The following is a 27,559-nucleotide window of genomic DNA, read 5'->3' as shown; positions in this document are numbered from 1 at the left end:
AAGTGGATTCTGGATAGCTTACTTACTACTAAGGTGCTGAAAAGAACTTTCATCTCAAGTACATTTCAGATTAAATTCTATGTGAAATGTCATCAAGACACTAAAGTTCCATGATTTTAAGGGAAGAAAAAGTAGAAAATTATTGAAGTTCTAAGTATTGTTTCCACTTGGATTCTAAAGTGATCACTACTGATATATCATAAAGGTTGATTTATGGATACCCAGTCTAATTACATCAATATCAGTATTAATACCTACCATCAATAAAAGAATACCCCAAAAGTCATAAAATTGTGCATATCCTTTGATCCATCAATGTCACTACTGGATCTGTATCCCCAAGAGATCATAAAAGAGAGGACAGGACCCACATGCACAAAAATGTTTGTAGCAGACCTTTTTATAGTAATAAAAATTTGGAAATCGAATAGAGGAGGAATGACTGAATAAGTTATAGTATATGAATGTAATGGAATATTATTGTTCTATAAGAAATGATGAGCAGGCTGATTTCAAAAAAGCCTGGGAAGACTTAACATGATTTCATATTGAGTTAAGTGATTAGAACCAGAAGAAAATTGTACAGAGTAGTAGAAAGATTATGTGATGATCAACTATTATAGACCTGGCTCTTCTTAACAATACATTGAGCCAACACAATTCCAATAGGCTTGGGATAGAAAATACCATCTGCATCCAGAGAGAGAACTATGGACACTGAATGCAGACTGAAGCATACTATTTTCACCTTTTAAAAAATTTGTTTGCTTTTCCCTTCTTGTAGTTTTCCCCTTTTGTTCAGATTTTGTTTCCCACAATATGTCTAATATAGACATTTTAAAAAATGACTATATATGTATAACATATTATATTGCTTGCTGTCTTGGGGAGGGGTGTTTCCCACAATATGTCTAATATAGACATTTTAAAAAATGACTATATATGTATAACATATTATATTGCTTGCTGTCTTGGGGAGGGGGCAGATGAAGGAAGGAGGAAGAAAAGAAAATTTGGAATTCAAAATCTTACAGAAATAAATGTTAAAAATTATCTTAATATAAAATTAGAAAAATAAAATACTATTAAAAAAGAAAATAATTAGAAAATCTTTTGTATTTATGATTTTTTCAATTAAATCACTTTTTCACTGTTTTATACCAGAATCATGAATGTTTGTTTTTTAAGATTTAAAACAGCTGCCTTTCTAAATTTGGCAGCTTGTAAAAGATTGTATACAGTCTGCATGTTATCAATAAACTATATTCCATCTAACAAAAATTCTAATTTGTCATCTAACAAAATGAGGGAGCAGAATTGTCTATATAACATTGCTTGTTTATTGAATGGAAGTGATCATATAAGTTCTCAACCATGGCACTTCAAGTTGAGATAAGTGGCATCCTTCCAAATGGAGTCCAATTGTATCCTGCCAATGTCCATGCACATTTCAAATGACCTTTTAGAAGCTTCAACTCATGTGGTTGCTCTCCCATTTCTTTTATATTTCATTTCCTATTTTGAAGTTACATTTAAGTTTTACTCCAGTACTGCCATCTTTAATTGACTTGTTTCTTCCTCTGGACTTTCCTGTCACAGATTAGACAGACAGAGATAGAAGAGAGAAAGAGAAACAGATATAGTAGGTAATGAATATATGCATAAATATAAGTCATAGATAAGTACACATACACTTGTTTGTGTATGTATTTGTCTATACTCACCTACTTTATATATGTTATCTTCTCTGTATTACACATTCTTTACTCGGGTATTAAACCCATGAATTCATAGATGTAGGGAACTGCCAATGAGAAAACTATTGTGCAGATTAGCAATTCTTCTGTAAATTACTACTTAGTGAGTTGCCAATAGCCCCAGAGTCACCAAGACCTAAACCCATGTCTATTATTCAAAAGCTGGCTATCTATTCAGTACAATTCCCCTTCTTATCTCAAACCACCCTATCCCTCACCAGCCTATTGTCTTATAGCATATACTATATATAACATGTTTTATATAATTCAACAGAACAGATTTGTGATTCCTTAAGTATGAACATTCCCTTAAAATTTAAACATTACAAACCAGTCATGACTTCTCATTTTGTAGGAATCTTCATGACTTCTTAAAATCCTGTACAAAGGATCAACTCGGTGTTCTCAAGGTTTTCCTCCCAGTCTTTTAACATTCCATGGAAACCAGATAATAGTGTAATGCCTGGACTATCCATTTCTTATCCCATAATCTTGCGATATAAGCACACTATCCCTCCTCTTCCAGAATTACATTTTTTACATACTTTTAAAGTGATTTCTTAATCAATATTTTTCAGGAAATGTTGTATTATTTATAAAGTATGATTCACAATAATTTCCATGGAATAAATGCTTCATGAAACACAGAACAAGTGAGAAGCTGGTTGACTAAAAATACGATGCTACATGAATATAGTAATTGTGCATTAATTATTACTAAATGTCCATGGAGTACAAAAACCAGTTTTCCATTACATAATAATATGTGCATACATAAAATATACATATAGTTTGATGCATATACATGGCCATTTGTACATTTAAGGAATTCATAATCCTAGAGTATAAATTAGTAGATTGATAGAACAGAATGGAAAAACAAATAATAAAAGCAAATAAAAGGTTAGTCTAGAGTTTGATAAGCCTTAAAACATATATTGGAGGAAAGAATCTTTATTCAACATGAACTTGAGAGAAAATCAAAAATATAGACAAAATTAAGACCAGAATGTTTCATTATATACTACTATATGCTTCAGATACATCTTGAATATGAAATTCCATACAATAAAATTAAAGATGAACAGAAGGAAATACTTTTTAAACTATGGTTAGGATAAGGATTATTTCTTTAAAAATATGGGATATGAAAGACAAAAAAAAACAGATTACATAGATCACTTTGTTATATAATATCAAAAAACTTTTGAATGAATAAAATTAATAAAAACAGACTAAGAAGAAACATGTCTGAATGAGAAAATATCTTTATATTTATATTACAGATAAATATAATATATATATATATACATAACTATATATATAACTATATATATAAATGTAGATAAATACATATAAAGATGTAATTTTTAAAATCATTCCCAGTAGATAGTCAACAATATAAGCATATTTAAAATGAAGAGTTATCAGTTATCTACAAATTCAGGAAAACCCACATAAAATAAGTGTCAGGTTTCAACTCATAACCTGTTAATTGGCAGAGATGATTTAAAAAAAAATTTGAAGCAGTCACTGTTAGAAAAACTGTGGAAAGGAAGGCACATTAATATGTGATAGCTTTTTAATCAAGTATGATGAGTGTAAAACATTTTGTAAATCTTGAAGTGCTATATAAATGTTAGCTATTTTTATTCTTTCTTATAAATTAGTTCAATCTTACTAGAAAACAATTTAAGATTATGCAAGAAAACTGAAACCTCTCTTAACATTTGATTCAGAATACTGAGCATATATCCCAACAAAGCCAAAGAAAAGGGAAAAAAGGTCTAATATAATCAATCAATCAAAAACTATTAAGTATCTATCTACTATGGAGTAAGCACTGGGGTCACAAAAAGAAGCAAAAGACAGTCCCTGTCCTTAAGGAGCTTACAATCTAATACGGGAGAACATTAAAACATATAGGAGATATATATATATATATATATATATATATATATATATATATGTATGTATGTATTTTCACATACATACATACATATATATGTATGTATTGTATGTATATATATATAAAGTCTTAGCACAGTTTTAAGCTTTATAGTTTAACACTAGTGGCTTTAATAGTTTAAAGCAGTACCAAGATTTTTAGGATATTGCATAATAAAATAATCATAGTACTTTTTGCAGTAACAAATAGCTGAAAAAAAAAAGAGACCTGCCAATCAGCAGAGGATTGAATAAACACACTGAAGCATATCAATATAACAGAATATTACTGTGAAAAAGATGAAAAATTTGGAGAAACAAGCAAACTGTATAAATTGATGATAAGTGAAATAAAACAGAATATATATAATGACTACAATATAAATGGAAATATAACAAAAGATAAACTCAAGGTCTGGTGCAAAAAAACAAAACAAAATAGAAAAATGCCCTACAGGATAAAAAATGAAATACAGCTTCCTTTTCTATAAAGAAACACAGAGAGAGAGACAGACAGACACACACATATAATATTTCGCCATATGTAACAATATCTGTGCATATATGTATACACATAGATACATATATATTACTATAAAGTAATAGGATTGATTTTTAAATAAATATCAGAATTTAAATATCCAAAAAAGTGTTGTCCCCTTCTGAGTAAATGCCATTTAACTTCAACAATTCTGATAATATTATCTTCCCAAGTCTTGTATAGCTACCTTCTTTGAAGGTAATAAAGATTAATGGGAGCTGCCCATTAATTCATAAGTGAGCTTGGGGGATCAACAATCTTTGAAAACATACATACATGTATGCATGCATGCATGTGTGTGTATATATATGTATGTATGGGAATTAGTCAAAGACTTACAATACATTCATTTGAATCTCCTTTATACTTTTACCCTTGATAATGAATTAAATTTTTGTAAACAGGTAAAATTTATTTTATATAACCAATAAAATGTATGCTCTTAAAGGGAGAAACTGAATTCACTGTTTTGTGTGTGTTTTTTAACAATATAGTACTTTGAACAGAGTAGGTGCTTCATATTTGTTTGTTGGAAAAGATTAGATAAATAGTAAATAATGCGAGTCTTCACTCAAGATTAATATTATTTTGGGCCAAAAATGAACTGAGTAAAAGATAATGACTAATTTTCTTCTGTGGCTTGTCACATGACTCTGAAAAGAATTCCAATAATATTTTGATTGGCAGCAGCAGCACTGAAAAAACACTTAAGCTCACAAGGTGAACACTTTGATGTTCATTGTTCATTTGTATAGGTAAAAATAAAAGCACTACCATCTTATGATAATATGTCATATATGTAGCCTTGTTAAATAGAAAGATAATGAGTATGATGAGCTCTCATTTCTTCTTTCAGTGGTATTCTCAATTTTTCAGAGTCCCTCGAATTACTAGCACTTTACAGAAGCAATGATACAATAATATTTCAATATTTAAGAATATCCCACCCTTATTTACTTCAGAAGTAAATATAAAATACTTGGGGTCAAAAGGGAATTTTAAAAGAACACAGAGAGTCTTCTGCCAATCAATTTCTGTTCTCCTGCAATTCCAGTCACAGTAGATACTACTCATCAACCTCACTTTAAAGAGGTAACACAAAATAAGAAAGGAAGGGAGAAAAAGAGTACAATTTCTGCTCTCATTTAATAAATGTAGAAAAATTAAGTTTTTGTAATCACAATGTGCCATAAGATAGGTAAAATGATTTTATTGAAATGCATAACTTCTATGTTCTTTCCTGAAAACCAGAGCAACTAAATTAATAGATCTCTAAGGAGATTTAGGTTTTATATTCCTGATACCCATGGATCAGCTCTTCTATGGTTCTTACCCACTGACTCTTTGGCTCATAAAACTATTCTCACAAATAAATAAAATTTTGGGAGTGTAGTGAAGTAGAAAATAGAGAAAAAAAAATCTAACTGTCCCCAGAAGTCTAAGAATAAAAGCCAAAGTCTTTAATCTTAGTTTCAAGCTGTATTTGTTTATTTTAATGTCCATGTTTCAGTCTGTCAGCCTATTAATATATGTACCTCCCTTATGTCAAGCACTGCATTAAGCAATTCAAAAGGCAAAAAATAATACTACTTCTCAAAGAGTTTGAAAATCTGAAGGGGTGTGAAGACAACAATAACAATGTAAACTACTAGACATAAACATAATATATTAAAGATAATTGATAAAGGAAAGGGATTACTATTAAGGGAGATAAAGAAAAGCATCATTTAAAAATAGTATTTTATTTTTTCCAATTGTGTGTAAAGAATATTTTAAACATTCTTTTTTTTTTTTAATACACTCCAAAATTTTTTCCCTCTCTCCTCTCTTCCCTCCATAAAATGGTGAGCAATTTGAAATAGGTTATATATGTACAATCACATAAACATATTTCCATATTGCTTGGCTGGTGATTGTTTGTGGTTTTCAAAATGGATAACACTATGAGAGAGTCAAATTACGGTGTGTCCAACTGTGGCGGATCAGATCACTATGAGCTTCGAATGTTTCATCACAGGTTGGGCACAATTAGTACATAAGAACATTTGGAACAAATAAATTTGCACATCTTGTATTTCTTTTGAGCTACTTCTCTGATGGGAGCACTCCATGTTGGAGTCTCACAAGCAATTCCAAAGTTCTTCAGAGAGAATTTGAGAATCTCCTTGTACTGCTTTTTCTGACCACTGTGTGAATGCTTGCCCTCTGTGAGTTCTCCACAAAATAGAATTTTTGGCAAGTGTGTATTTGACATTCAAACAATATGACCAGCCCAATGGAGTTACACTTTCTGCAGTAGAGTTGGAATGCTTGGCAGTTTAGACCAAGGAAGCGCCTTCCATGTCTGGTATCTTATCCTGACAAGTGATCCTCAGAATCTTCCTAAGACAATTTAAATGGGAGTGATTCCATTTTCTGGAATGGTGCTGTATTCACAGGCATACAGCAATGAAGTCAGCACAATAGCTCTGGAGACCTTTAGTTTGGTAGGGTTTTTTTCCTTTCCTTTTTTCTTTTTTTTCCTTTTTTTTTTTTTTTTAAATTCCATATTAGTCATGTTATGAGAAAAGAAAAAAGAAAAAAAAAAAAACAGACCAAAAGGGAACAACTACACACACACAAAATTCATCAGTTCCTTCTTTGGATGTGGATAAATCTTCCATCACGAATCTTTTGAAATTGTCCTAGATCACTGTATTGCTGAAAAAAGCCAAGTTATGCACAGCTGATCACTGCACAATGCTATTGCTGCTGTGTACAATGTTCTCCTGATTCTACTTACTTCACTGTTCATCAGTTCATGTTTTTCTCAAATTAGCCTGCTCGTTATTTCTTGTAGCATAGTAATAATCCATCATAATCACATTACCACAACTTGTTTAGCCATTCCCAAACTGACAGACATCCCTCCAGTTTCCAACTCTTTGCTCTAACAATCTGGAACTATGCCCAAAATGTTATCAAACTGTGCATACCCTTTGATGCAGCAGTGCTACTTACTACTGGGCTTATATCCCAAAGAAATACTAAAGAGGGGAAAGGGACCTGTATGTGCCAAAATGTTTGTAGCAGCTCTTTTCATAGTAGCTAGAAACTGGAAGATGAATGGATGTCCATCAGTTGGAGAATGGTTGGGTAAATTATGGTATATGAAGGTTATGGAATATTATTGTTCTGTAAGAAATGACCAGCAGGATGAATACAGAGAGGCTTGGAGAGACTTACATCAACTGATGCTGAGTGAAATGAGCAGAACTAGGAGATCATTATACACTTCAACAATTATACTGTACGAGGACGTATGCTGATGGAAGTGGATATCTTCAACATAGAGAAGATCCAACTGACTTCCAGCTGATCAATGATGGACAGAAACAACTACACCCAGAGAAGGAACACTGGGAAGTGAATGTAAAATATTAGCACTACTGTCTATCTACCCAGGTTACTTATACCTTCAGCATCCAATACTTAACGTGCAACAAGAAAATTGGATTTACACACATATATTATATCTAGGTTATACTGTAACACATGTAAAATGTATGGGATTGCCTGTCATCTAGGGAAGGAGTAGAGGGAGGGAGGGTAAAATCTGGAAAAATGAATACAAGGGATGTTATTAAAAAAATTACTCATGCATATATAATGTCAAAAAATTTATAATTATAAAATTAATTTTAAAAAAAGTTTGACCAGAAGGGGAAGGAATGAATGCCTAGACAAGAAAATAAAGAAAATGACATGAATGAAAATGAAATAAATAGTTGTAAGATGACCAGAGAATATTTTTCAATGCAATTGGCTACCTTTGGACTGATGGTACTAAGTATTAATTCATATTATTTAATCCAGTCCTTAGTACAATTTGACAAATATTTACCAGCAATGTTCATTTTGAAATAATTCATTTCATCATTATTTCAATAGGTAATCAATCTGCATTTATTCCATAAATTCAAAACTCATGGATTTTGTTTCCTGTTAACATTGAAAAAATTAAACTCTTTCATTGCTTCTTATTAAACAAACAAAAAAAGAGTTGCTTTAAATATTTTTGCTATCAATATTTAAGTATTTCATGATTTCTTTGAATACACACTTAATAGTAGTAGTAGTAGTAATAGTAGTAGTAGTATTGTTGGACCAAAGGGTATACACAGTTTGAATACTCTTGGGACACAACTTCAAATTGCTTTCAGAATGGTTGGATCAGTTTACAATTCTACCAACAGTGTAATGGTGTCCAAATTTTCCTACATCTTCTCTAACACTTATCATTTTCCTCTTCTATTAGATTAGCCAATCTGATAAGTATGAGAAAGTATACTCGGACTTGTTTTAATTTGCATTTCTCTAATCAATAGTCATTTAAAGCATTTTTATTCCATAGGAACATATACAATTTTGATTTATTCACATGAAATAACTTCATGTTCATAATTTGACCACTTATGAATTGAAGAATGATTTGTATTCTAATAAATTTGACTCATTTCTCTATATATTTGAGAAATCAGGTCTTTATTAGAGATACTTGTAAAAAGTATTCCCCAGATTTCTGTTTTCTTTCTAATCGTGTGTTTCATTGCTTTTGTTTATAAAAACAAACAAAATTCACAACTTTTAAAATTTTATATAATCAAAATGTAGAAATGGAATGTCTTGTTCAAACAATAGCAAGGAAGTCCAATTTGCTGTGTATATGGTGGGGAGTAATGTATAAGAAGACCAAAAAGGTAGGAGGAGGAAGCCATTTTTTTAAAGGGTTTTGAATGCCTGCAGCAGAGAACCATTGTCAGAGGAGAGAAGTCATATACAAGAGATATTATGAACGTAAATTTGACATATTTTGGCAATAGAGTGATATAAGGGGAAGAGAGAAAGGAGTTGATAATGACATCTCAGTTGAGAATCTGGGGACTACAAAGATAAGGTGGAGCTTTCACCTATAATAAGGAACTTTGGGAGGCAACATTGAGTCTGGAGAGTAGTCTGGATTGGGTCAAGGAGAAGACTTCCCATGGGTTCTCAAGTCCAGCAATTCCACACTTTTGGAGGGGAAGAAGAGGATTTGAGATTCTACCTTCTACCTTCACTCTGGCTGAAGGCTCCAGAAGCCTTCCAAGAAACCTGCTCACAGAGGAAAAGATTATACAGAAAAGACAATCAGAACATTACATTTTGGTGCCCAATGTGGGGCAAGGACTTATTCTGAGCCCTTCAGAGGAGTTAGCCCGGACCTTGACAATTATGAACATCTGGACCAACTTAAAAGCAATAGCTGAAATGATGGGTAATATTTACATAATGCTTTAAGTTTTACAAAGTGTCTTACTTTTATAAACTCATTTGATCCTCTTAACAACACTGTGGGATAGGGACCATTATAATCATTTTACATTTGAGAAAATTGAGGATGATAGAGGTTATATAAATTGCCTGAGGTCAAACAGCCACTAAGTGACAAAAAGAATATTAGGTCTTGGTTTTCCTAATTCTGAGGGTAGTACCCTCTCCATTACACTGCCTACCTGCCCTTCTTTAGGGGGATGTCTTCAACCAAATGCTAGATAACTATTTTATTTTGCTATATAGTAGGGGATATTTGGGGAAATGATGGTAGAGGTTGGACTGATTAATGTTTAGGGCCTTTGAACTCTAAAATCCTGTACTTCTGTGAGTATCTGAGGATTTGGAGCCTAGATACATGCATTATTGAAATTAATGCTCTGGTTTGCAACTGTATAATGAAAGTATTTGTCCTGTAGTGTCTTTTTTGCTAACCAGTATTTGAGTTTTCCTCTCTATTATACTGTGATTGTGATTTCCACTAAGATAAAGGATGAAATTTACCTATGTGCTGTATTTCTCTAGTTCCTTGAACAAAATTCTATATAGTAGAGAACTATGTTAATAAATGATCTGCTGATGAACTAAAAAAAAAAAAAAAGGAACTTTGGAAGTACAGAGTTTTTGAGAGGAAATATAAGGAGTTCAATTTTAGATATGTCTCCAAGACATCCAGTTTTAGAAAGGCAGCTGGGGAGACAAACCAGGAGCTTAAGAGAGTAGGGCTGGGTATGTAGATCTGAGAATCATTAGATAGAGATGGTAATTGAAACAGTGAAGGATGGTTTGTCTAAAGATTCCAAGAGTGGAAATTACCCTTTGGTGCAATTCACAGCAGCTGGTGATCTGACACAGTATTGTCAACAGAGGATCTCCAGATGAGTTATTTTCAACTGCTAACAAAAACAATCAAGACTTAAGCCTCTTTTATGAGCATGAAAAGCTATATTTTAGAAGAACTCTTCTTAGCTATTTATCCTTCATCGACATAAATAATATTGTCCTGCTTTGTCTCTTCTGACAAGTAAGAAACAGCATAGAAGATTGCAAAGAAAAAAAAAAAGTTAAGCTTGAAATTGGAAGAACTAGGTTTGAATCACAAATCTACTACTCCACTACCTTTGAACACTTCCTTCCCTTCTCTGGGCTCCATTTCCTCATCTGTAGATTAACTTAGACACATGGTCAGAGGGCATTCTTTCTCCACTTTCCCCCCTTAGAATCCCTAGTTGATTGCAAGCTCAGCTCATGCCATTTCCCACAGGAAACTTTTACTATTCTCATTAGTTGCTGGTGGTTTCCTCATTCTCAAAGTATCATGTATACTCACCTGTTCGTATAATATATTAACTAGTAGAATGTAAAATCTTTGAGAGCAAGAACCAGAGATAAGAGTATAGTCAAGTAATAATATATATTACACACTTACTATGTGGCTAGTATTGTATTACCAGCAAAGGATGCAAAGAAGCCAAAAACCGTGGAGAGAACACCGATTCTGAAGTCAGAGAATTTGGATTTAAATCCTTCCTTTGTTTTTTTAAGATTTGTGTGATCCTGGACAAATTGCTTAATATACCCAATTCTCAATTTCCTCATCTCAAAAATGAGGTATAGAAAAATGCATAGTTCTCCCAATTCTCAATCTATGATTCCCATCTATGCCCAACTTTTATTGTTGTCACTTATTTTTGAAACCCTGGTGCTTAGCACAATGTCTTATATATAACAAGTGCACATAAAATGCTTTTGAGTTAAATGGGAATGGATGATATAATTTCCCCTTCCAGATCTTTAGATCTGTGACCTTATGATCTTAATGACAAGAATATAACAATGATCACTAGCACTTATATAGCACCATAAAATTTTTAAAAGTTTTACAAATATTAACTCATTTTACTGCTCAACAACCTAGAGGGGTAGGGCTATCACTGTCTTCATTTAACAAATGATGTAATTGAGACAGCCAGAGGTTAAGTGACTTGCCCAGGATTACAGAGCTAGTAAGTGTCTGAGACCAGATTTGAACTCAGCCTTTTCTGATTTTACAGTCAGTGCTCCATCTACTATGCTACTAGCAGCCTCAATTATACTAATCATTCATCTTTAGGGAGAATATTAGCCAATCTCTTTGTTATAAAGCTATAAATATTCCATGGAGTGAAGAAAAGTGCTTAAAGTAAATAACAATTAATTTAAAATAAAATAAGAAAATGAACTCTGAGAACAGTTTTGAAGGATGTTAGAACGTTGGTGGAAAGGTGAGAAAGAAAACACAAGGATACAGAATTGACATGTTATAATGGTATAAATTAAGAATTATAATGTAGAGGAAATCAAACCAATATATGGCTTTTAAATACTATAGTTTTAATTCATTTGAAAAAACCACCATTACAAAGAAGCTTATATACAACAGAAATACAAGATTCAAACTTTTTTGAGAGATAAAGTGATTTTTAAGAATAGATCAAATAATTCTTTCAGAAGCATGTGTGTATATGAAAGGGAGGGAGTTAGGAGAGAGATAGAAAGATGGAAGGAGGGAAAAGAATGTACATTTTACAATAATAATCTGGTCTAGATTATGAAATTCAGTCTCCCTTCTGAATTGTTATTATGATTTTGCCATTAAGATCATCAACGTAAAAATCTGGAAGGAGATTTTATAGCATCCATTCCCATTTAATCCAAAAGCAATCCCCAGACATCATACCAGGAACAGATGGCAAACCTATTCCACACAGAAAGAACTATGAAACAATGAGAAAAAGAACCTGAAAGAACCACAATCCCATTCCTCTTGCTAAAGGCATAAAACTGAGAAAAGGTGGGAAATCTAATGAAGATGTTTTCCATCATGATGCCCTTTTAGATATTAAAAAAATAACAACAACAATGTGGAATTAAAGAAATTACAAACAGGTTTACTTGGAAGATATGGATGGAAAGAGAATTATTATTAGAAATAATAAAAAGGAAATGCTAAAAGCCATACCTAACAAAAACCATAAGACTTAGGAAAAATAGCTCTGACCTATAATTTTGCATTCAAAATTTCCACTGTTAGAAAGTATCTGCACTACACTAACAATATGGCCAGGAATTATCATAATTCATCATGGGGGGAAAAGTGCTTAAGTCCAACTGCAAATTGTTTATATATATATATATATATATATATATATATATATATATATATATATATGTGTGTGTGTGTGTGTGTGTGTGTGTGTGTATGTGTGTATACATATACACATACATGCATGCATACATATATGTTGCACATTCCACTTCTGAGACATAAGTCTACAAAAGTCATAAATATCTAGACAATTAAAGGCAAAATATGATTTTACTTTGAAGAGATGACTATTAAAGTCACAAAGGGGCAGGAGTTAGAATGGGAGAGGATAAATGAATGAATGAAAGAATAAAAAAATTTCTTAAGAACTTACTAAGGGGATATAGTCAAGATGACAATGAGAAGATGGGGACTCACCTAAGCTCTCCTCAAACTTATCTGAAGATTTTCAAGTAATTCCCTAATACAAATCCTGGAGTAGCAGAACTCACAAATAAATAAGTAAAACAATTTTCAACTAGAGACAAGTTAGAAGGTCATCTGACACACTGGCGTGACAGCAAAGTGCAGTCCAGCACAGCAGAGACCAAGACTCAGCAAACCAGAAACTTGGGAATGACCGAATCAGTAACAGCAGCAGTTTCCAGAGCTCTCAGCCCACCGTCATTAAGAGTGGAACAACTGATCAGGAGATTACAGGAGTCTCTCTGCTGACACTGAGGGCAGGACTGTGTTACTCTGCCCATACTCAGATCCAGACTATAGTCCTGAGTGGCAGTTCCAGGGCAAGGAAGAACACTAGAGGTGCAGAGCTTGAATCCCTAGTGGAACAAGGACCTTCCTCAAAGTTCCAGGGCAGAAAAGAAAGCTTGTAGTTACTCACAAAACAAAGCACAGGCCAGGATCATAATTAACACACCTCTCCTTGGATCATATCACAATGGAAAAACTGAAAACTTACAGGTCCTTTGAAGTATCTCTGAAAACATCTGCATAAAAATCCCTGAACCTAGGGGAAATTTATCCTCCACTCTGGAATCAGAGTCCTAGTTTAGCAAAGAGTTAAAAGTCAAGAAATAAAGGTAAAATTAGTAAACAAAAAAATTCTGACTGTAGAAAGTCACTATGACAGCAAGGAAGATCAAAACATACACTCAGAAAAAGACAGCAAAATAAAAACCTACATCCAAAGCCTCCAAGAAAAATATCAATTGGTCTCACTATAGAATTCAAAAAGGATTTTTAAAATGAAGTAAAAGAGGTAGAGGGAAATGGGAAGAGAAATGAGAGTGAAGCAAGAAAATCATGAAAAAAAGAATCTTGGTAAAGGAGGCATACAAAAATATCGAAGAAAATATCATTTCAAAAAACAGAATAAGCTAAATAGTAGAAGAGGCACAAAAATCTAATAAGGAGAAGAATGTCTTGAAAAGCAGAATTGGCCAAATGGCAAAGGAAGTATGAAACCTCACTGAAGAAAATAATTCCCTAAAAATTACAATTCATCAAGTGAAAGCTAACAAGTCTATGAGTCATAATGAACCAATAAAACAAAATCAAATGAATGGAAAAAAAATGAAATGTGAAATATATATATATACTTTATTTATTTATTTGTTTGTTTGTTTGTTTGTTTGTTTGTTTGTTTATTTATTTATTTATTAATTTTGCTGAAGCAATTAGGATTAAGTTACTTGCCCAGGGTCATACAGGTAGGAAATGATAAGTGTCTAAGGCCAGATTTGAACTCAGATCTATCTGACTTCAGGGCTGGTGCTCTATCTATTGCACCACCTAGTTGCTCCAGTGTGAAATCTTATTACGAAAAAAAAAATGGCCTGGAAAACAGATCCAGGAGAGAGAATTTTTAAATTATTGGACATGCTAAAAAGCCTGATCAAAAAATGAGGCCAGACATTATATTTTAAGAAATTATCAATGAAAACTGCCCTGACATTCCAGAAACAGAGGATAAATAAAAAATGAAAGAATCCTATGAGTATCTTCTGAAAGAGATCCCAAAATAAAAACCCCAAGGAATATTATAGACAAATTCCAGAGCTCTTCAGGTTAAGGAAGAAATATTGTAAGTAGCCAGAAAAGAAACAGTTCAAGTATATGGAGCCACAGAAAAGATAATTCAAAATTTTAGCAACTTCTACATTAAAAGATCAGAAGGCTTGGTATATGATATTCTGGAAAGCAAATAAGCTAGGATTACAACCAAGAATCACCTATCTGGCAAAACTATTCTTTTTTCAGGGGAGAATGTATATTCAGTGAAATAGAAGACTTTCGAGCATTACTGATGAAAATATCATCACTGAATAGAAAATGTGACTTCCTAATATAAGACTTAAGAGAAGCATAAAAAGGTAGACTGGAAAGGGAAATTACAAGGGACTTGATAAGATTAAACAGTTTACATTCTTATATGAGAAGATGATACTTATAACTCACAAGAACTTTCTCATTATTAGAGCAATTAGAAGGAGTATATACAGATAGAGGGCGCAGGTGTGAATTAAATATGATGCAATTATATCTGAAAAATAAAATTAAAGAGTGAGAAAGAAGAAGGCATTGGGAGACAGGAAAAAGGAAAGGGATGATGGGATAAATTATCACACATAAATGAGGCAAGAAAGAGCTATTATAGCAGAGGGGAAGGTGGGAGAGATGGTGGGAAATGCTTAAACCTTACTCTCAGAATTGACTCAAAAAAGGGAATAAAATATGGATTAAATTGTGTTTAGAAATCTATTGTCACTCTATAGTAAAGCAGGAGAGGAAGGGGATAAGAGAAGGGAGGGGTGTTCATAGAAAGGAGAATGAACTGGAAGAGACAACAATCAGAAACAAAACACTTAGAGTAGGAACAAGATGAAAGTAGAGAGAGAATAGAATAAATGGGGGAAATGGGATGAAGGGAAATACAGTTAGCAATCATAATTATAAAAATTTCTTCAAGCAAATTTCTTTGATAAAGGCCTCATTTCTCATATATGTAGAGAAATGAGTCAAATTTATAAAAAGATAAAAGCCATTCCCCTACTGATAAATGATGAAAAAAATATAAAGTCAGTTTTCAGATGAAGTAGTCAAAGCTATCCTATGGAAAAAATGTTCTAAATTACTACTGATCAGAGAAATACAAATTAAAACAGCACTGAGGGACTACCTGGTACTACCTCACTTCTATTAAATTAGCTAAAAGGACAGAAAAAGAGAATTATAAATGTTGGAGAGAATGTGAGAAAATATATTAATGCATTCAACTATTATTCAACTATTCAACTATTATTTGGAACAAATAGAAACTATAGCTAAATATTTATAACAGCTCTTTTCTGGTGGTAGGGAAGGGCTAAACAATTCATGGTCTAGGATTATGATGGAAATGATGAGCTAAATACTCTCAGTAAAAACCTGGAAAGACTTACATGAACTAATGCAAAGTGAAATGAGTAGAACTAGTAGAATATTCTACACAGTAAGAGAAATATTGTAAGATCAGCTGTGAATAATTTAGTTTTTCTCAGCAATACAATGGTCCAAGATAACAAAGATTTGTCATGAAAAATGCTGTCTTTTCTCAGAGAAATAACTGAGTCTGAATACAAATCAAAGTGGACATTTTTTCCTTCTTTTTTTTCCCTTAGGTTTTTATTTTGGTCTATGTTTTCTTTTACAACATGAATAATATGGAAATATGTTTTACATGATTACACATAATCCATCTAAAATTACTTGCCTTCTCAATGAGATAGGGAGAAGGTAGAAAATTCTAAACTCAGTTTTTAAAATGAATATTGAAAATTGTTTTTATGTGTAGTTGGGGGAAACAAAATATTAAAGTGAAAAAAAGAAGAGCATAGTACTAAGTGCTAAGAAGAAACATAAAAACAAGCAAATCGCTATCCTAAACAAATTTATATTCTATACTAGATGATGTCAATCAGTCAACTAGCATTTATTAAGCACTTATTATATGTGAGGCTACATATGTATGTTACATAGTATGATGTTTGCTAGTTCCTTACTTCATAGTGAAACTGCAATTAATCTCTAGATTTTCATGGTAAGTACATCAAGGACAGGCATTCTAAGTTTCCCACCTGATTGGAAAACATGCAGGAAAATTTTGATAACAAATTGCTGCATATTAATGAGGGAAATAATATTGAGAAATCAATTCAAATACTTATTTCTTTTTTTCCCCCTTTCTATTATTTTCCTTTTCTTTCTTTCTATTTGTTTTGAGATATTAGCAAAGTGCAATTGAATAGTGACCCTGCTGAATTCTTTGAGGTCACTAAGTGTCCCAAATTTCTAGAAACTGATCAAGAAGCTATAAAGAAAAATGTGTCCTCAATGTATCACAAGTACTGATGGATAAGCATTATTTGACTACTAGAGAATGCTAAATATAAGAAATAGAAATAAATATAAGAAAGTTTTCTTCATTGTTAGAACAAATTAGATCATCTGAAAACAAACATATTTTGTGGCATTTCTGATACTATGTATAACTCCACAGAAAAGGCACTATTACTCAGATCCAAAGAATAATAGTATCTGATACTCCTATCTCCCCTTTCTTCCAATTCTCATTTCTACAGCTTACTTTTCATCCTGCATGTGCAAGAAGATTAGGCTTATCTAAATATATCTTAAATGATTGCCCTTTTGACATGATTCAGCCATTTTTTTTTCTTTTCTATGGATGAAACACATTTACTTAGATCACTTAGCCTGGAAAAGAGGAATGGAACTATGAGATAGAGGTAGAAAGCTAGTCTGCCATTATTTTGCCTATTTGGAAAGGAAAGGATAGAAAAAAAAAAGCTAATGGGGACATAAACCCCAAGGTAAATATTCTCATAGGTTTAGAGCTTGAAGAGAATTCAGAGGTCAACTAGGGCAATTGTCTTATTTTATAAAGGAGGTAAACTGAGGGTAGAAAAGTTAAATGATTCATCAGAGGTCACACAAGTAATTAGAGGGAAAGTTCAGGAATGAAATCATGTCCTAAAACTTTAAATCTGAACTCTTTCCCATTAAGAAGTAACAAGACAGAATGTTACTACCCTAGATGAGTTTGAGTCATCAAACTGAGATGAACTCTATCCTCAGTACCAAAAAAATTGCGGATGTTATTCCTGAGCCATTACAACTCATTTTCAAAGATCTGAAGAGAATGGGGAAGGTGCTGCAGGACTGAAGAATGAGAAATATTATCCAAATTTTAAAAATAAGGTGATAATAAGTTTTTAAATTATAGAGGAATACATTTGATTTTAGTTTTTTGGATAAAATTCCAGATGATTATGGATGTATGTAGGTAATTATTGGGCATTTTAAAAGGAAAGTTGTCATCAAAAAGATAAATAATGGCTTCATTAAAAACACCTTATGCAGGAATAGGCTCATTTTATATCTACTTAAATGGTCACTATACTATTTTTATAGGGTTACTTAAAGAGAAAAGGAAAACATAATTTATCTAGATTTTAGAAGACTTCTGATCAAAAACAAACAAACAAACAAACAAAAAAAAAAACCCTTATTATTTTCAAGAGGGAACTATAGAAATGTGACCTGGAAGGTAATAAAATTGGCTGCATTGAGAGCTGGTTAGTTGAAAAAGCAAGACCCAAAGAATAATTATGATGGCTGAATGGAAAATCAGAAAGCATTCTCTAGTGTAATGCTCCAGGGATACATACTTGACCCTGTACTTTTTAACATTTTTATTTGGGACTTGGGTAAAAAGGCATACTCATAAAATATTCATGTGACTAAAAAGATTATTAGGGATGGCGAACAAGCAAGATGATAGGGGCAGGATTTAAAAAGATAGAAGAAGCCAAGGTATTGAGTCAAATTTAAGGAGAAAATTGATAGGGAAGAATGTAAATAAAGTCAAACTTGAGTTAAAAAATCAGTATCAGAAGATGAGAAAATAATGGGTTTCCAAAATTATATCTTAACAAGATCTGGGGATTTTAGTGTACTATAAGTTCAAAATGACATAATCATGTGATTTGTTGTTCAGGCATCTCATTTGTGCCTGATTCTTCATAACTCCAATTAGGGTTTTCTTGACAAAGATACTGGAATGGTTAGCCATTTCCTTCTCCAGTTAATTTTGCAGATAAGGTAACTGAGGCAAACTGGGATAAGTGACTTGGCAAAGATCCCACAGCTAGTGTCTGAGGCCAAACTCAGAAAGATGTTTTTTTCTGACTCCCAAAGCAGTGATATCCACTCAAATCCAGTCAAAATATGCTAATGTTGTCTTGATCAGCATTCAAAAAGTCAGTGTCCAAAATAAGAGAGATTACAGTTCTGCATGTTTCTTTTATTCTAATCACATGTAGAATATTGTGTTCAGGTCTTGGTGGCACATCGTAGGATAAGCTACAGAGAGTCTAGGAGCCTGATCCTATAAGACTTATTTGAAGGAACTGATGATATTCATCCTGGAAAAGGAACTCTTATAGGCACATCAGCTATTTTCAATTATTTGAAGGATGTCACACGTAACAGTGATCAGACATATTCTGTTTGGGAATGTACAAAGAGACAAAGTTATAAGGAAGTTCTTCCTAATAAGTAAATCTGTCCAAAAATGGAGTTGGCTGCCTTGAGAAATAATTGATTTGTCTCAGTGGAAGACTTCAAACAAAGGCTAAATAATTGAGCATCAGCTAGATTGTAGGGATGATTCTTGTTCATATACAGGTGGAACTAGATCTCCTTGGTTATCTTTTTCACCTCAAGATTGTGTGATTCTATCTGGGTAATGACAGAAGACTAGGAGAAAATGTGGGAATTCTGCCATTTGCCTGATAAGCTGGTAAGCAAATGGTGTTAAGATGCAGGAAAGGAGTAAGATGATTTCAAGACCTAGCTATTCTTCCTTGTAGGCAGTCACATCATCTAAAAACAGATCACTGTGATACTGTCCAGTTAATTGGCTTATAGAATGCTATTGATTAAATAAAGGGCAGTCTGGTTTTACCACATATATTTGTGGTGAAGAGCATGTAACATCAATTTATTAAAGCCTTTTAGGATTACTATAAAACATACTTATGAATAATAATAGCTAACATTTTTATAGCATTTTAAAATATGTAAAGTGCTTCACAAATATGGCCTCAAGATTCTCATAATAACCCAATGAGATAGGTGCTTATCATCCACTTTCTACAAATGAAGAAAATGAAAGAAGCTAAATGATGGCCAAGGTCATACAGTTTGAAAATATCTGAAGAGAAATTCAGTCTTCTGACTTCAAGTTTGGCACGCTATCCATTATATCATTTAGCTATCCAAGGTGAATATAAATTTTTTTCTCTTTTCTGATTTGCCATGGCTTACCTGTTCATACATTCATTCATTCACTTACTCATTGAGCATTTACCAAGGAACAGGGAGGTACAGTGGATAAAACACTGAACTAGAAATCTTTTTGAAGATTTGTGTTCATATCTAACTTCTGACATTTACTGGCTGTGCGGTCCTGGGCACAATCATTTAAAATTTGTTTGCTTCATTTTTGTCATCTGGAGGTCCTTTACTACTACTACTACTGCTACTATTACTACCACTACTACTACTACTATCACTGTTACCACTACTACTATTACTAATACTAATATTACTACTACTACTGTTACTATCATTGTTGCCACTATTACTACTACTACTACTATTACTACTACCACCACCGCTCACCATCACTAGTACTACTATTACTACTGCTACTACTATCACTGTTACCAGTAATACTACTACTATCACTGTTACCACTATTACTACTATTTCTACTATTATCACTGTTACCACTACTACTATTACTATTACTACTAGTAGTATTATTACTACTACCATTACTATCATTGTTACCACTATTACTACTACTACTACTACTTCTTCCTCCTCCTCTTCCTCCTCTTCCTCATCCTCTTCCTCCTCTTCTTACTCCTGCTCCTCCTACTACTTCTACCATTACTATCCCTACTACTACAACCATCACTACAAGATAGTAGATGCAGTGGACAAAGCTGTAAAGAGTTTAGAATTGAGTCTGGGTTCTGCAATTTACTAATTATGTAATATTTCACAAGTTATTTTCCTTACTGGATCTCCCTCATATGGAATATGAGGAGGTTGGATTAAATGATCTCTAAATTCCCTTTCAATTTTAAATCTATGACACAGTGGTCCTCTATACAAAATACTGGGCTAAATACTAAGAAAAATATAAAGATTATTACTAAGAGTATTAACTTTTTATGAATAAATTTTATTTTTATACTATCTAGATTTCTCCCAAAATGTGAGAAAAGAGGGAATAAGCAGTTATATAGGACTATGTGCCAGGCACTGTGCTCAGTGTTTTACAAGCATTATCTTATCCAGTGAGATAGGTACCATTTATTATTTACATTCTACTGCTGAGGAAACTGAGGCAGCAGTTAAGTGATTTGTCCAAGATCATTTTAACAGTAAGACTATGAGGTCAGATTTGAATTCAGATCTTCCTGTCTATAGGTCCAACATTTTATCCATCTTACTCCCAGCTGGTGAAACTGTGGTATATAGAAAGGAGCTGAAATCCCACCTCAATCTTATCTATATCTCAGGTAAATTTCATAATTTCATACTGCCCATTTTGCTTTTTGTCACTTGGGTATTTCACTTATGCTTGACTCTGTGACCCCATTTGAAGTTTTTCTTGGCAAAAATACTGCAGAAGTTTACCATATCCTTCTCCAGCTCATTTTATAGATGAGGAAACTGAGGCTAACAGGGTTAGGTGACTTGCCTAAGATCAAACAGCTAGGAAGTATCTGAGGCCAGATTTTAAACTCAGGAAGATGAGTTTTCTTGACTTCAGATCCAGTGCTCTATTTACTGTGCCACCTAGCTGTCCCCCTATTTTGCTACCCTGAATTACATTTGAAATTGGCCTCCCTAGTGAAGGGAACAGCTTTTTTTTTTTTTTTTTTCCTATTTCCCACTCACCGCACAATAAAGGCAATAATGTTATTTTAAATATTAAGGCTTCAATACTCAAATAAGACATTAACATTTCAATACTAACAATTTTTTTTAAAAAAATATGTGTATTTTGGCCTTTCCATAAATCTCAAGTATATGAGCAATTCTTTTCTGGCTTTCTGGATGTCTCTCTCATCAGACTTCTATCTTTTTTTTTTTTTTTTAACTTTGGAAAAAAGAAACAAAAATGAAAATAGAAAACCAAGCTGGAAAGGCTAATTTAGCCTCCAAATTCCTATTTTTCTAACTGTAAATAAATAGACTGAAAAAATGTCAAATTTCTCAAGGGAATTTAAAAAAAGAGAGAGATAAAAGCTCCTGATTCCTGCTGAAGAGAAAGAGCATCTGCCATTACTGAAAGTGAATCTTTCCAGATTTGCTGACAGGTAAATATTGCTATAACCCTATGAGAAAATGCTCTAGCTCACAAGTGATATTAAATCAGCCCAGTCCCTCTTTTCTGGTCAAATAATAATGGAAAATGCATTTGGAAACAAATGAAAGTCATAAACATATTAGTAATAAAATTAGTAAAAATTAGTAAAAAAATAAAATTTCCTGCTAAAGTTTATGGAAAGCAACATTAGTAAGTTTGTCTAATGTTTGCTTTAGAGGACTGGGACAGATTTAAATAAGGAAGAGGTCCAGAAATTATAAACATTTCTTGCATTAGTCTTATTTAAGGTACCCTGGAATTTAATTTTCCTATCTAAAAGGTAGGAACTATTTCTCAGGGTGTAGTCTACAATGCTTATTTTTGTTCAGTTGTTTCAATCTCATATGACTCTTCACTTGAAGGTTTTCTTGGCAAAGATACTTGAGTGGTTTGCTATTTCTTTTTCTAATTCATTTTACAGATGAAAAAACTGAGGCAAACAGTATTAAGTGACTTGCTCAGGATCACACAACTAATAAGTGATGCTTAGCAAAAAGCATTGCACTAGAGTTTAATAGAATAATCAAAGCTGGAAAAGGTTCATTTTGGGAAATGCCCTGTTTTTGACACCATTCATTATTCTCTATTCAATTAAATAGTAGCCAACTTTTAAAAAGTTAATCAATAAATATTTCAGGTTTATTGATTTGCAAAAGGATTTTAGAGTAACATAGCAAAGAAAACAGATCTCTAAACTCAGGAAACATAATCTAATTGCATAATCATATGAAAAGTGAAATAACAAAACAATAATGACAATATAAATACTTAATATATATATCTAATAAAACACCAAAAATACTTTACTTTCTTTTCTCCCCCAGAAAAAGCTGTGTCCAAGAGGGCCAAAATTGAGAGACCTGAGCTTCTTTATGTAGTACATTATTAGACATAGCTAAGGAGGTACAATGGAAAGAACATTGTTTCTAGAGTCAAGAAGACCTGAGTTTAAATCAAGAAAACCATGCAAAGGACAACAAAATCTTTTTCATGATCAGAAAAAAAATGTATTTTCTATGCATAGAAAATGTAGAAAATGGCATTAATTTCCTGAAAGAATGTTATCTTGAATTTTTAATGTTAATAGGAATTAATGTTAAAACTATTTAAGAGTAATTACTATCCTTAAAAGGCATTAATTTTCTTTAGAAATATTTTCCAGTGGGATTGTAGAAAGATAAGAAAATGTCTATACTACTGGCAACTATTAATTGATCCAACTATTCTGGAAAGCAATGTGGAATTATAATAATGAAGTGGCTAAAAACCCCATGCCCTTTGACTCAGATTCCCACTGCTAGCAATATAAATCAAAGAGACTAACAGCAAAAAGTCCCTCCTTCCAGAGGAAAATATTCATAATAGTACCTTTTGTAATAGAGGAAAAAATGGAAATAAAGTATATGACTATCTTTTGAAAGATGGTGTACAAGTTGTAGTACAAGAATGTAACAGAGTAGCAATGTTATAAGAAAAATATAATGAATTCAGAGAAGTAGAAAAAAGGTTACATAAGTGACTCTAAGTAAAATAAGCATAACAAGGGCAACAACATACAGAATAACTACAACACTGTAAATAATAACAACAAACCAATTTAAAGTGATCATTGATACTATAATGACCAAGGAAGGCCCTTCAAAAGATATCAAAAAGGTACTTTCTCTCAACTTCTTTGAATAGATGGACAAGTATGGGGTAAGGACCACAGCATATAATATTAGACTTTGTTGTTATGTAGGTTTTGCTGTATTTTTATTTTTATTATTTCTTATAAATGATGACTTTAGAAGAAGGAGCAGAGAAAAACACACTAAGAAATATAGTTATTATAAATACAAATGATAGCATTATCTAATATTTTAATTTTTAAATTAATATTTAATTTTTAAAATAAAGAATTTCTATTAGCCATATGGAAAAACGCAAATTGATGGAGGGAACCCAGTTGTTTAAATGATTCCTCAATGTTTAGTGAAAATCCTTTTTAGGAATTGTTATCAGCAAATGGCTGATACTACTGTTAATAAAGATCCACAATTCAGGTGCTGATGCTGCTGTCTCCTAAAATTTTCCCTCTGTATCTTTTAGGCAGATTTAATGGTCATTTCTTATATTCATTATAAAAAATATGGCAGATACATTCTTGATATAAGTTCTATACTGTCAAATAAATTGACCTTGATCAATTCCCTTCCCTACCCTTGCCATTACCCTCAGTAATCTCAAATACTATTCTATTATCCACAGGATCAAAAGTCCTTTGTTTTGCATTTAAAACTCTTTATAATCTAGCCTTTTCTGACTTTTCCAGTCTTTTTTTAACCTTACTCCCAATCATACTTTCTATGAGCCAACTATCCTAGCCTAATAGCCATTCCTAGAACAAGACAATCTTCTAGCTCTATGCACTTTTTTGTGGCAGTCCTCTATGGCAGAAATAATGTCTATCTTCACCTCTGTTTCACTAAATCTGTGACTTCCTTGAAGATTTAAGTACTATTTTCTGCTTTTCCATTCTTCACATATCCAAGAGCCTTCCCCCCTAAAGTGACCTCCACTTTACAATGTATATACATTGTATGTTCCTATTTATAGATATTAAAATATAAGTTGATAGCATAGGTGTTTTTTGCCTTTCTATTTCCAGTGCCTAAGCATAGTGCCTGGCACATACTAAATAACTAATAAATGAAAAGTTCTTGTTGATTGATTTCCCTCTATCACAGGTGTAATTCATTCTTTTTTCATTGCTAACCTGTACGGTAGTCTTGTTCTGGAACATGGCAATCCACTGTCTTCTTAATCTATACTTGATTCTTTTGCTACTTGATCATGATAAGCTAATGACATCTTGGTTCCTTATTTAGATCTTCTAGTGCTCAAAATATTTAGCTTCTAGGTTTTATACAGATGCCAGTCCCTTTCATAACCAGAGAAGTGCTATTGCTATTCATATTTTGATGTGGTAAATATATTTTTCCTTTAAAATAATTTTAACAAAATTAATTTATTTTCGCTCATAATGTAAATAGACTTGCAATTTTACTCTTGGGTTTGAGCCTAACATTCTCTAATACACTGTTTCACGTAGTGTTTATCTTTTAAAAAGTTGGAAATCAACTTCCAATTCTTATCAAATAATAGAATTTATTAAATAAGCAGGATCTTTAGAAAACATTTGGACCAAGTCTCATTTTTGTATTTGTATCTCCAGTGTTTTACAAAGTTCATGGAACATAGAAAATGCTTAACAACTTGCTTTAACATTTTTTTTTTCATTTACGCATTTAAAAAAGAAAGAAAAAGGAAGTTTCAGGGATGTTAGAAAACAAACTCTCAGACCATAAAATCTAATAAAATCTCAATTATGAAGTATGACCATAACTAAAGAGAAAATATTTTACCTGATAAGACAACTTCAATGAGATCTCCTTCTTGGATGTCGCTGGCTGCCTTTACCAGTTGAAGAATGTTTTCAGAGGAAGGGTCATGACGAAAAAGCAAGATCTTATCATACATTCCATAGAAACCGCATTCAGGAAACTGTAAACACAAATGACATTAAAACTTTATGTCATTATATATATATATATATATATATATATATATATATATATATATATATATATATATATATATATATATATATATATATATATATATATATATATATATATATATATATATATATATATAAGCCAAATTGATATCAGAATACAAATATAAGGTAGTAGTATCTCATGGAACAGCTAGTGGCACAGTATAGAGAGAGTATTGGATAAAGATTCTCTTATTGAGTTCAAATATGGCCTCAAACACTTTCTGGTTGTGTGACCCTGAGCAAGTCATTTAATTTTGTTTGCCTCAGTTTCCTCATTTGTAAAATAAGTTGAAGAAGGAAATGATAAACCCCTCCAGTATCTTTTTTTTTTTTTTTTTTTTTTTTTCCTGCTGAGGCAATTGGGGTTAGGTGACTTGTCCAGGGTTACACAGCTCGGAAATATCTGAGACTGGATTTGAAATCAGATCTTTCTGAATTTAGGGCCTATGCTCTATGCACTGTGCCATCTAGATGCCCTACCACTCTAGTATCTTTGTCAAATAAGATGCCAAATAGAATGGAGAAGAGTTGGATACAAAGGAAATAATTGAACAACAAAAACAAAATCCCAGGAGAGCTAAAAAAATAAAAATTAAAAAAAAAAAGCCCAGACACCTAATAATGGTCTGCATATAATAAATGGTTTATTTAATCCTCATGTCTACTTTTTTTACTAAAGCTTTTTATTTTTTCCTTCATGACCTCATATATATATGTATATATATGTATGTATATGTATGTATATGTTCTTTTGTCCCCACTTATACTGTCACCTCCTTAAGTTCAGGTCTTTAATAGCTCATAAACAATTACAATATTGCCTTTGATTAATTTTCCTGCCTCAAGCTTCTCCTTACTATACTCCATGCCCCGCTCAGGTGCCAAAATGATTTTTCTAAAGTGCAGCTCTGACAATGCCATTCCCTTGCTCAGCCAGATTTAATTTTCCTCATTACCTCAAAGATTAAGTATAAATTCCTCTGTTTGATATTTATCAACTATCTGATAGCATTTACAGAGCACTCTGAGGGTTGCAAAGAACTTTCCCTTTATTATCTCATTTGATCCTCATAACAATCCTATGAGGTGGGTGCAATTATTAGCCCCATTTTCATAGATGAGGAAATTGAGACTGACAGATTTTATTTATGAAGGGTTTTACAGTTAAGTGTGATTCAAATTCAAGTCTCATTGACTCCATGATCTGAACTTTATCCACTGTGTAAACTAAATATTCATTAGATCTGCATAACTTGATTCCTTCCTACTTTCCTGTATTCTTATACATTATTACTCTCCATTTAATCAACAATTTAGCAACACTTTTTTTCTTCACACAGATACTAATGTGGATTTTAAGCTTACTCTTTTTCCCTAGGCAGGAAGAAGCTCAATCTACTATTATGAAATATAACTAAGTCCCACACTATACAGTCTGGTAGAGTAATTATGAAAATCTCCATTGTCTATCCAGCAAATCTCTGGACATCTTTAAACATCCTTTGAGATTTTGTTTAGCATATCTTACAAGTCTGGGACTTGGTCTTCCAGGTGCACTCCATCTGACTTCTCCTTGATTCCTCCCTTTTGAGCTACCAAATTCTTTTTGGGTCCTCACCTGAGAAACCTCCTTTATAAAAGATCTGCTCATGATGAATTCTTTGCTAAGTCCTTTTCAGACTAAGCCCATTATAAGGTACTCTCTCTCCCTCCTCACTGTGTCTTCCCTTTAACGGTAATTCCCTTAATATAGCTAATT

General features: G+C 32.5%; 1 protein-coding gene across 7 annotated transcripts in view; it reads right to left on the bottom strand.

The window, feature by feature from the left end:
• PRKD1 (protein kinase D1) overlaps positions 1-27,559 on the bottom strand; it is a 397,745-nt gene that overhangs the window by 164,152 nt on the left and 206,034 nt on the right. For all 7 annotated transcript variants that reach the window (XM_074289587.1, XM_074289589.1, XM_074289592.1 and 4 more), the window contains exon 2: positions 25,604-25,742. In XM_074289587.1, the coding sequence (XP_074145688.1) occupies positions 25,604-25,742 (139 nt within the window). The remainder of the gene's footprint in view (positions 1-25,603; positions 25,743-27,559) is intronic.

Source organism: Sminthopsis crassicaudata, chromosome 2 (assembly GCF_048593235.1).
Source record: "Sminthopsis crassicaudata isolate SCR6 chromosome 2, ASM4859323v1, whole genome shotgun sequence".
In the NCBI taxonomy this organism is placed as follows: domain Eukaryota; kingdom Metazoa; phylum Chordata; class Mammalia; order Dasyuromorphia; family Dasyuridae; genus Sminthopsis; species Sminthopsis crassicaudata.
The sequence above is the reverse complement of the archived record's forward strand: the minus strand, read 5'-3'. Positions and strand labels throughout refer to the sequence as shown.